The sequence below is a fragment of the Tympanuchus pallidicinctus genome, unplaced genomic scaffold (assembly GCF_026119805.1).
Source record: "Tympanuchus pallidicinctus isolate F22 unplaced genomic scaffold, pur_lepc_1.0 scaffold1, whole genome shotgun sequence".
In the NCBI taxonomy this organism is placed as follows: Eukaryota; Metazoa; Chordata; class Aves; order Galliformes; family Phasianidae; genus Tympanuchus; species Tympanuchus pallidicinctus.
This window is the reverse complement of record NW_026294618.1, coordinates 86,865,513-86,877,675: the sequence shown is the minus strand read 5'-3', so window position 1 is coordinate 86,877,675 and position 12,163 is coordinate 86,865,513. Positions and strand designations below refer to the sequence as shown.

General features: G+C 40.0%; 1 protein-coding gene across 5 annotated transcripts in view; it reads right to left on the bottom strand.

Annotated features, from left to right (window-relative positions):
- The window catches only part of TRERF1 (transcriptional regulating factor 1), a 99,511-nt gene that overhangs the window by 1,986 nt on the left and 85,362 nt on the right, over positions 1–12,163 (bottom strand). For all 5 annotated transcript variants that reach the window (XM_052680738.1, XM_052681036.1, XM_052680806.1 and 2 more), the window contains 8 exons: positions 11,159–11,219; positions 10,273–10,412; positions 9,450–9,553; positions 8,190–8,265; positions 2,976–3,064; positions 2,051–2,164; positions 1,079–1,267; positions 381–589 (listed from right to left, as the gene is read on the bottom strand). In XM_052680738.1, coding sequence (XP_052536698.1) covers positions 381–589; positions 1,079–1,267; positions 2,051–2,164; positions 2,976–3,064; positions 8,190–8,265; positions 9,450–9,553; positions 10,273–10,412; positions 11,159–11,219 — 982 coding nt within the window. The remainder of the gene's footprint in view (positions 1–380; positions 590–1,078; positions 1,268–2,050; positions 2,165–2,975; positions 3,065–8,189; positions 8,266–9,449; positions 9,554–10,272; positions 10,413–11,158; positions 11,220–12,163) is intronic.

Sequence of the window (12,163 nt, the reverse complement as noted above, 5' to 3'; positions counted from 1 at the left end):
CTTCCACAAAAAGCAGAAAGCGGAGGAATCTCATGTTAGAATGGAAAAACTCAAGCAAGGAAATAAAGAAAGTTACCCACGCCCATGCCATGCAAGTCTGTAATGAAGCAGGAAACTGGAGTGTCACATGTAGGAACTCTAATAGAGAAGTAAATTCAGGAATATGACATGAAATGCTGCAGGGGAAGCATCCAGATTGTCATGCAAACCTCCACACTGTCATGCAAAACCTCTGAAGAATTTGGTAAGAGAACATGATGTTTTATGGGGAAACTGTTCTTTCGAGACCATGAGAGCAAAATAGTTTGTTGCAATACTATTCATTTGAAAAACAAATAGGCAGAGGCGGTGCAGTACTGCAGACAGTTATATTCACTTACTTGCCACATTCCTTACAAGGAAAAATTGTTGTTGGGTCGGTCTCGCCACTTGTTGTGCTGTGGGCAGGTGAACTCTTGATGGAGCAGTACCCGCTCTGTGTACCAGATTTCTGCTTAGTGCCTGCAATGGTGCATCGTGGCTTTGTCACCTGATTTGTACCTCCATGAATGCGAGCGTGGCCATTTAGTGCTTGTCGGGAACTGAACACCTGATGGACAGTAGAGTGGAGAGAATTAAAAATAAAAATCAAGACAGACTTCACTGCAACAGGAACTGCATGAAGAAGTATAATGAATGCATACAATAAAAAACATCTGTACGCGTCAGATATGCACACTAACAATTTTCCAGTTCAAATGTTGCTTGCTCTCAGCTATTCTCCATTAGAATTAAACTAACTTAGTTGTAATAAAAGAAAACCAATGAGCTATCTTACTCTTATAGTTATTTAATAAAAAGGTAATCAGGGCTGTCATTACACAGCACTTCTCATCCCTACATCATACAATTCTATGTACAGATCAGCATACTGTCTGTATTGAATAACAAGGGATTTCAAAGCAGACAAAATCATTTGTCCAAAGATATTCAGGAGGTATCACTGGCCAGGAATAGCCTAAACATCTGATTTCCAAAAATCACTATATGTTAAGATACGAAGCCCCCGCTATTATTTGAAGACATCAAACACACGTACAGCACCACAGTTTGGCATTTCACAGATGAAAGAGGATGAAGAAAGTGAAAGACTCTGAAGGGTAGGCAGGTCTATAGGTCCAACAAGAGGGATAGCTGGTGGGTCAGGAGACTTCTGCATTTCCCTTTCTTCCTTTCTGTCTTCTTCAATCTCCTCATCTTCCTCTAACACTTCCTCTTCTCCACTTGTCTGAAATAGATGGAGCATTTAAGAAATACTAGGAATATGGCGAAGTACAGACACTAGTGGATAGCAGTACACAGCCAAGTCTGCTTCTAGGGTTCAGTGCTTTTCCCCATCCTGGCTGAAATTTTCGTCTTGCTGGAGCTACCACAACTTCACAGATAAATTGCAGGTAATGAAGCTTCACTGCTGCACTCAAAATGCCCTCCAACTATAGTACAGAGTTGTGGTCCAGAAGCCTACAGATGCCAAGGTGCAATACTGCCCCCCACTTTTAGTATGGTGATGTACACCATATTCATAGTTGAATTAAATGATTTAACTTAAAAAAAAAAAAAAATTACAAAAAAAATCAAACATGCCTCTTAAGAATGCTCGGAGTACCTTTAATTCAGACCTTGCACACTATGAATTCATTGCCAGCCTGTATAAATGCTAGTTTTATCACAGTGTCCGAGCTTTTCAGGCATGTGTGGTCATACATATATATGCAGAGGACTGATTTATGGATGTTTATTGATTTAACTGGTAACAAAGCTGTAATAGTTGAACTAGAGTTAGACAATGCAGTGCTCAAAACACTACAGTCCAGGAATAGAAAACTTTGGTGTAGCTGAGGTACCAGAACATTCTACAGAATATAACTTAGAATTATGGAATAACAGAAGTCAGAAAAGACCTATCTCACCTAGCTCATGTCCTATGTCACCTAGCTCAACTTCCTGCTCAAAACAAGATAAACATCAAAATTATCAAGCGTTACATTGATATGATTTCTTCTGGACTTACCATGCATTCCTCTCTCTTCTTCTCTAAACGTGTTCTGTGTTTCCGTCCCCAGCGCAGGATTTTCTTCCAGGTATAGTAGTATTCCACGCATTGTGCAACTGTCTTAGACTTAACCTGCAGTTAAGTAATTGCAGAAATAGTTCAATCTCAAGGTTTCATTTTAATTCAACACAACTTTAATATATTCCGAGAGAAAGGTTTTATTTACCAAATATTCAAATGGAGAAATAAAGGCAATTCAAATACAACAAAAATACTCTTGCAGAATAATTTTTTTAATTATTGTTTGTAAGTCAAATTTGTGTTGACTGTTTCAGCTCCAGTACGCTTCCCTGGAATTCTTTAGACTCTAACTGGATAATGACTGAGGATGTACACTTACAGTGTGTGTATATATATATAGATATACACACTTATCTCCAAGAATTAAGATTTGATTTTCAAAACCCCGAATGTTTTCCAACATTTTAGCCAACAACCAAGGTATTTAATTCTGCCACACAATTTGTCCTTTTCGCTTTGTGACACAACATGTCACAAATGAAGCTGAAACACAATCTCACTTTAAGAACACGTTTCAAGGCACAACACCTGTGACATAGGTAGCTGTTAACAAACTGCTGGAGATCACAAAGGCACTATTAGTTGGCCACCGCGTGTGTCCCACACTCAACAATGCCATGACTTGGATTTCAATGTGTCAGTTTTTACATATAATAACAAGAGGAACAGATCATTTATCTTTTTACTGGTGCTGCAGTTGCATAAAGAAGTACATCGATGGAAAATACCACTCCTTACAGCATCCTTCTATCTGCTACTGGTTCTATGCCTGCAATAAACTGGTCTGTCACTGGAGGGAAACTGAAGGGGAACAAAATGCAGCAAATGGCAAAAAGAGTTGGTAGGACAGAAGCCACCTTACCATTTTCTGTACAAATATAAAATCTTTGCTGTAGGTGGACAATGCCTCTTTGAACAGCCTCCTTTCTTGATGTGTCCATTTGTCGGAGCCTTAAAAAAACAACACACACAGTGAATTCATTAAAAGCAATGAAAGCCTACCACCTTGATGTTGATGTAACACCAAAAGTGGGAAACCTCAAGCACATGCTTGTGACTGCTGCTACCCAAATGCAAGTATGGCTGTACTGACTTAGACTTCAAGTCCACCTAACCAGCACTCTGTCTCCAGCAGCAGTCACAGGCAGTTGCCAAGGAAACAGTAAAATCAGGGCAAGCAAATATAACGCCTCTCCCTAACTTCTCCTAGCCTCTGACCACTTGCAGTTCAGAGGATTTCTTTAATCTGTTGCGATTTGCTTATTTCATAACCACTCTTCTAAGTGCTGATGCAATCTTCTTTCCAATTAATTGGGTCTCTTGCCACAATATCCTTTGCCAAGGAGTTTTGCAGATCAGCAGACCTTCTGCATGAAGAAACCACCTCCTTTTCTTTGATTCCTAGCTCCCAAGTAGCTTCACTGGATGACCTCTTGTTCTTCAAGCGGAAGAAAAAACAAACCCATTCTTTACCATCACTTCCATGCTATTTGGGATTGCATTTTGTTTCTGTCACTTCCTCTCCAGACGAATAAGTCCAAGTCACTTCTACACCACTGGTCATGACTGTTGTCCCTCTGTGAACACTTCACTACTAAAACATTCCTTTAGAGACACAGGGACCAAAAAGGCAGATAATACTCAAACTGCAGACCTGCACAGTGGCACCACCATGTTCTCCAGTTTCTTAACATCTGACTTGTGGTTATTTTTTTCTTTAAGCTTCTGTAAAATGCAAAGGTGACGTTTTCATAGAACTACCATCACAATCCCAAGGACTTTTTCTAATGGGCAAATATCACCACAGAGTTGATCATTTTAGACGCTTGCACTGCCTATTCCTACATACACCACTTCATCTTCACTACACAGCAGTCCACCTATTGTTTAATTCTCCAGACACTAACTCTCAAAAAATCCCTTCACAGTTTTTCACGTGTATGGCTTGAGGTAAGACACAAATTCTTTGAGATTGAGGCCTCAAGTAAATGGAGAGGGTACAGCAGTGTGAAAACCATGCAAAGTGCTTCCTGATCAGTTAATGGAAGCTGTACATACAGCTTTCAAATATTATTATTCTGTTTGCTTCACCAGCCTAACTGCCCATGAAAATGCAAAATCAACATTTAAATAGAAATAATGTGTGTCTCCTCAGCATCGGTCAAACAGAAGGAACACAGAACTGCTCTACTGCATCAAATACCAGTCTTGATTGTAAGAGTAGGCATCACTTACATTAAAAGAAGGATATACAAGAAGCCATAAAGCAGATGCCTTGAAATGACTCTGAGAAGATTCTACTGCAGTCTGTCTGAGAGTATGTGGAACTTTCATCATTAAAAGAAATCCCAAATGTTCCTGTCAGTGTTACCATTCTCCACACAAATGCTTGCCTCTGCATTGAACTCAATTAACTTGGGCTTGCCACCATGTGTGGTATTCAACTCTGCAGGTTATTTAAGTCTAATAATATACACACTTTTTATTAACTGCAAATGTTTTGCTTTTCAGTGTCAATTCCCAGGCTCACAGGCCTAGAGAGAGTATCTCATCACTCCGTTATATACTGAAAACTACAAAATTAACTTTTCTGCAACCTGTTTTCTGTACGTTTTCCCAGTACTGGCTATAAGCGTGCATTAGCTATTTCCACAGAGATTTACAGTAAAGCTCTAAGTGTCAAAAAAAGGCACTGGCTTCAAGCAGCAAATTTTATTTATTCTGTTATCACCCAAAGATCTTTCTGCTGACACACTGCCTCGCTGTCTTTCCTTCCCTGAACCAGTGTTGTTCCCTTTCTACACCACCTGCCACTCATTTGCTTTCACCCTCCCTTTGAGAAGGGGTAAATGCACTAATTCAGTCCAAAGCCTACTCTACTATGCCAAAATAACATTTTTAAAAGCTTGACAACAGCCCAGGATGGATTTTAGTTTTCAGGAAATCTCTCCAGTTCTCTCCTGAAATAATAATAATGATAAAAATCACTTCTTTGAACTAATTCTATTGTACAGCTAGGGATAATTCAGGCCTTACAGATTTTCCCCAGTAGCTACGGTATTAGCAGAGACCCTTATAAGATTATGAGGGTTAATTGGAAGTAACCTAATTAATAGAATAAATCCTGCATTAGGAAAAGAAACAGAAGAAAAGCTGTTTTTAACTCCGGTTGCTGGGAAACCACTTTTGCTCTTGTTAGCTTGAGGGAGACATACAGAATGTGTATAGAGAAATCTGCAATGCAGCAAGAAAGAATTTTGGACTTAGGAATACAGATCAAATTTTAAAGATGATCTTTAGGCTTAAACATTTATTATACATTTCTGCCATATTAAAATACTGGTTTTGCTCTGATTAACTCACAGAAATATCTTTTAAGGATTTGGGGGCTTTTGGCCCAATCTGTGGGTTTCAAGGGAACTACACCTCCACTCAGGGAGCTCTCCTTGAGAGGCAGCTCAAATCTATTCCATTCAGCATATGCTAGATCTGACCCACACACTATAGTGTGCATCTATCAGAAGTTTTAAGACTACCTGAAGCACACTATTTCAGAGACCTCCTTTACTGCAGGAGACCTGAGAAATTCCACTGCTCAAATGAAAAACAAATCAAGCATCTGAAAAAGCACTCCTCTTGTATTGGGCACGTGCTCCCCCTCTCTTCCCTAATACACCGTCCAGACAAATCATAGAATCGTGGAATGGAAGAATGGTTTGGAAGAGATGTTAAAGCTCAGCCACTTCCAAGCCCCCAGCTCTGGCTGCGCAGGGTCCCATCCAACCTGGTCTTGAATGCCTCCAAGGATGGAGCATCCACAATTTCTCTGGGCAACTTGTTCTTCTGCATCACCACCCTATAAGTAAAAAATGTCCTCCTAATATCTACTCTAAATCTCCCCTCTTTCAGTTTAAAACCATTCCCCTTTACCCTATAACTATCAGACCAAGAAAACAGTTGGTTTCCCTACTGTTTACAAATTCCCTATAAGTACTGGAAAGCCACCATGAGGTCTCCCCAGAGCCTTCTCTTATCCAACAGACAGCAAAGGATAAGGATGAAGAGAGTAGTGTGTTCTTCCAAGGAGCTGTCAGTCAACATGCCCCACTCTCTTGGTGAACAGAAAGGTCTGAAGTTTGACAACTTCCTCTCACAAACCAACAGGTTTCAAGGACAAGCTATCACTTGAATCTTCATCTGAGGTCAGTGCTGAGTCTGGATATTTACTGTCTGTGGTATCAGTTGATTCTCAGGAGTTCACTGTCATGCTCTATTATGGTCTACTCCACCTTAAATTGTGACTGTTCCTGATAGCTGTTACTTCTGAATACAGAGCAGGAAGCCCAAAGAGTTAACTGAAACAAATACCACTTGAAGTTACATTAAAGTATTCACACATTAGATTTTGAGAAATTCCCATATGCCTCGAGTGGCTGCTTATCAACCACAAAGACTATAATTCAAGAGCTACACAGTGCTAGAACATAGCTGTCAATGTAAGCTGCAATCACATGCTGCATTTGAGAGCGTTATTAAGTAATGCTTTGTCTTGTTATTTTCTGTTGCTTAAATCCACACTGCTGAGAATTTGTTGGGCTCTAAAATGCAGACAATTTCTTTTCCTCCTTAAGAAGTAGAGCTATTCTAATGTCCACAGGTTTCAGTGCTAGGTACAAATATTAGCATCTTCCCATGTGAAAGATGAAATAAAACATATTTCCTAGCTCCTCCCAGCATCACAATAATACACTTATTAAAACTACTGTGAATTTGCCTCAGCAAAGGCTATTGCTCCTCTGACACAAGCAAGAATTTTTTATCTGCTGAGCTAATTGAACCTCTCACTGATGATGAGGCTGCTGGGATCTCTCTTCATCTCCCTGATTTCCTCCCCTGGCCCACCTCACATATGCTTTGTGTTACCTCTTCAGACAAGAACCCCCAGGAACCCCAGTTACAGCTCCTGGCTTGACATCCTCCTTCATCCAGCCCCATGTCCACCCTTTGGACTGCAATGGAGTTGTTTTTGAAGGCACAAGCCATCTCCCTCCTCTAAAAATCAAATCTGATCTGCACCTTCATTCACTCTTATGATTAGCCACCATCAGACACATTTCTGTTCTTGTCTCAGGTCCTGGCCAGGAGTTTGTTACAAAAGAGTCCTTGTTACTTAGAAACCTGCTACAGTCAGCAAGTAACTTAATTCTACACTTAAGTGACACAATGACTATAACTGGAAATGACTACATGACCCTAAACATTGTGATTGTCTGACTGAATACCAGAAGATTCTCAGCTTATTTCCACCACAGCCTAAACTGGAGATGAAGTCTTATGTCCCTTATGTAAAACACCATGTGTCAAAGTAGCTGTTAGGCACTACAAAGCCTTGAGCAATAATGTGGACTTCTGCAGAGGAGGGACGTTTGCTAGCTTGAGCTATGCTTAGGTGATGATAACATCACTCTGTATTTCACAGAGCACTTCTGCTTCATAACTGAGATTTTTGCTGTGTTTGTTCAAGTTGACACCATTCCAAACCTGTTTCTTTTAGGCTAGATCCATGCAAATAGAGCCTCTGCATTCTGCACAGAGACACAAGAGAGCTATAGTACTGTCTCTTTCGACGGATGCTCATGATTATCATGTTCACAGCACCACATTAGAAGAGAAAGGCATTACAGCAGACACAGAGTAGGAAAACACAACAGAGTAGGAACACCTTACTGCCTGTAAATTAATAATCTATAAATAGTAGCAGTTTTAAAAGAAGATCAACATATTAAATTTTAGTTAAAAGAAAAATAAAAACCCAAGGCAGTTTTAAACCTGCAGAACCCTACATAGAAACATGAATACAGGGTTTCTCTACATAATTTGTCAAAGCAAAACTGTCAAACTTGTAAACAAAAGGTTCTGGAAGTTCCACTCAGCACTGTCCACATCACCCTCTATTAGAGGCTGCCATCCCAGCAGCAGACAGCAGAGAGTGCAGCGGGATCCCACACACCAAGCTTGGGATGCCAGCCTTGGACTCTGGATACAGAGTAGATACAGAAATCGCAAGGAAACATACCAGCATAGTGGTAATTTGCCAAAGGATGACACTTCAATCTCACTGGCTTCCTCAACAGCAGCTTCTCAACAGTAACCTAAATGAATAAGCAGAGAGAAAATAAAAAAAAAAAGAATTAGCAAATGCAGTCAGTTGCTCCATATATTTGTATTTAGAAGTCTATTTGGTAGGATAATATGAAATCAGGTTTTTTTTGTTTTTTTTTTTTGTCATAAAAAAAAATCACAACAAATGATTCCAAACCCCACTGACACTGTAGCCCATGTAAGAGCAATTAATGCCCACTTGTCTGTCCTTAATTAGCACAAATGTGGCTATTATCAACGTCCAGCAATTCCCTCCCTTCTCTTTGCCACAAACCAATGCAATTACAGTGTTTAATTTGATAGTATTAATACTAATATTTAATGGCTGATTTGGTAACTTCTTTTTTTTTTTTTTAGAACATCTGCTTAAGTCAACATCTGCTAAGAATGACACCAAAATAATTAATTCGAGTTCGGATCATGAAGAAAGATGATTTGGGGGATTCCTGATTTTTATCCCTGACAATGCATACCCCCATAAAAGTTTCAGTTTCTGACAGTCACCTGTCTCAGAGCCCTCAGGTACATGTAATTGAGCCTGAAGAAACTGAGATGTGAGCTAAAGAACACTGTGCCAGCCAATCTTGCCAGATCCATTCTGCATTCTGCTTTATTTTGTTTTAAATTGGCATTCCAGAAGCTGGGGCAAGGCTTTGTCTTTCCTGAATGCTGGGCAAAATGGAGATTTAGCCTTAGTTAGTAATGTCCCCATCACAAAGCTAATGCAAATATTTGAATACATTATTTATATGAGAACTGCATGCAATTACCTCGCAGTTCTGAACAAATAAGTAGATGTGATTGCTGCTACAAAAAATGGAGTTTTTTTAAGGGCTAAAAGAGGACTAAGCTCTCTATGGCCAAATACAAAGCTTGTGAAATATCAGGTCTGGAGAAAGCACTGGGAGACATTCAAAACCCTAAGGCTATAAACTAAGTAATCTTATCTATCTGAAATATACAGTAAGCCTTCAGAGAGGCAGTGCTTTGAAATTTAAATTTATTAAAGAATAAAAGGGAAAAGTCATTCCCTAAAAATGTTGCAGGATGTTTAAAGCATCACTGCTAATCAATCAGAAATCTCTTTTTTATATAACCGTATCTAAATCCATTTAATAAAGCATGCTAACTTATCTGCAAAGAGGAGCATCTCTCCCTTTTCAGCTTATCTTACCATAATATCTCCTTTTGCCTCAAAGAGAGAGTGCAAAGCATATTCTGAGTTAGTTCCTCCACCAGGTAACACGCTGGAACAGCTCATATTTAAGAGGTCTTCCACTGTCAGAAACAAGTCCACATGTTATTGCCAATACAGTACCTGTCAGTTAAACAACCTGAGACAAGGATCCTGCAATGTCACTCACAGGCAATGCAGTCCAGGGCAGCAGCTTTCACATTCTCCCCTCCCTCCCCCCAGCAACTATCTCCTGATTTCAGGATCACTCTCTGAGGAGAGGATATGCCTGGATTTGCAGAGTGCACCCCTGGGGTGTGATGGGGCATTACAGAGCTAGAGACAGAGGCCTGGCTGTGAGCAGTGGCTCGCACAGGCACATATGGTCAGTGATGTTGCTGCAACAAGAAGATTCCAACTAGGGCATAGAAAGGGAAACGTACTGCACTAAAAGCAGGAACAAACTCTGCTCAGGTCTAGAAAGAGTCATTCAGACAATCAAATTTATCTATTTTATGGTCACAGGACAAAACCAGGGAGCCACCTCTCATCTGTGATCTCTGCCCTTATCATGCAGTTCATTGCCCAAAAACCTCAGCAGTGACCTATGCCTGTTTGCAACTAGAGAACACTTCATCTGCACTTCACTTTAAAGGCCTATGATACTCTGAATCTGTAATATGTAGTTCTGGTCTCTTGCTCTGCACTCTCAGTAATTAATGCTGTCTTGAATGTTTTGTACAGGACAAATGGAAAATCAATGGGAATTTCTTCAGAAGGCACAAGGTGATGTATGAGCTTCTAAACCAGCAAGTCACTGTACCTCTTTGTTGGAAGACTTTGTTCTCCAGTTCTGGCCACGGTTTCCAAACCAGAGTAGCCTTGTGCACATCTCTCTCCATTAGCAATTTGTCCTGCAGCTCAGGAATATCAGCCTGGAACCTGGACCCAATATTAATTCGTCTGTAATAACAAATAAGCAAATAGGTATTCAACTGTGCAATGTGCAGAAAAACCAGAAGTCACATCTGTGTTCACTTTGTTTCCAAAAAAACTTTTATTATACTGGAGTGGCAGGAAATTGTGTCGGATTGCTTATTAAATGCTTTACTCTCAACAGGGTAAGTATTTTGAGTATTAGAGAGAATTGATCTCTTGGGAGGAAACTAAAATTTCAGTGCATGATTTAAACTATATCAAGACATCATACCTTACAGATAACCTGAGTTAGCCTATGCACAGACTGCCTAGCAAAAAAGCTAGATGCAGGAAACACTAGCTTTGTGTTCCACAGAGAACGACTCTGTGAGTAAAGAGCAAAAAGACATTACTGTCAGGAGGGCAACCTTGTTTGCAGACTGCCCCAACGAACCCACCACACAACATTCCCCTCCAAAGCTCCAGAGGCAACATAAATATAAAAGCAAAAGTAGTGGAACTGTACATGTTCGTGTGGTCCTTTTCCTGGACATTACCAAAAGTTTTCCACCTTCAGCAACTTCTGCTAAGTCTCTCCTAACATTTTAGAACCAGGACATCCATACCTCCCACAGTCACTGCTCCACCTGCAGTAGTAGCCTTAAACACATCCAGTCCAACACTTTCAGGCAGCTGAACACTACTTGCTTGGTCCAAAATATTTCATGCTCAAATCCTAAGCTGAAGCTAGTCTACAGAAGCAAAGACAAAAGAAATATTGTTTTTCTTACGGTTCAACAGTCTGTTCGCCAGGGCCAGGCGTCACTGGAACTACACTTCCATCAATGCTATCTGAAACAGAACAGAATTCCTGAGTTTACAAAATATTTTGGTAACAACCATGCTGATGCTCCTCCTCCCAGGCTATATTGCCACATTCCTATTAACATCCTGCAGAAATCAGACATCAAGGTACCTCTGAGATAGCCAGCAACACCTGGGATATGTTTGGCTCAAAATAATCTTGTTCATGCATAATCAGGTGTATTTCTCATGTAAAAGAGCAATCAGGCACAATACATGGGATTAAGAAACAGCTGGGAGGTTAAAACAAGTTCACTTTAAAGGTCACAGCATCAATAACAACTAAAAGTTTTCTGTGTTCTGCTGGTCTGCATTAGTCAGGGCAGTTTTACTGGCTGAGTACAAAGAACACACACAATATTTCAGGTAAAAATATTAAAGCAATCCTTAAAGCAATCCTTATTTTGGTATTTGGATCTGTAACTGCATATACAGAAATCAGCTACACACACTTCTCTTTGAAACAGAACTTAAGTTCTTTTTTCCTGTTTCTATCTGAAAAGAGGTGGTTTTCTGTCAGTATGCTCTAAGTTTACAAGGCTATGCAATTGTAACTATGTAAGGCCTTTCAGCAGTGCCTCACCCCTGCCTCTGACTGTATCCATCAACATTACATCTTTGTTATACCTTCAGTAACTGCTACAGCATTTTTGGACTTGTTTGCCACAGTCAAAAAAGTTTCTTCTGTAACTCCCTCTCTGGAACCTATGATTTTGTCTAGCTTGACTAAAAACTACAACCTCTGCAAGTCAGAGGTACCAACACTTAGTATTCTGAGAACATCCTTTCACTAAAGCACCAAGAATGTCTTCTGTGAAAATAAACAATTTTGTAAAAAATTTTGCATCAAAATGTATCCTCTACCTTCACTCCTACTCCCCCCACAAAAAAACCAATCCTGCAGTCAGGGGCTTCCATTTGGCTTCCGCTTT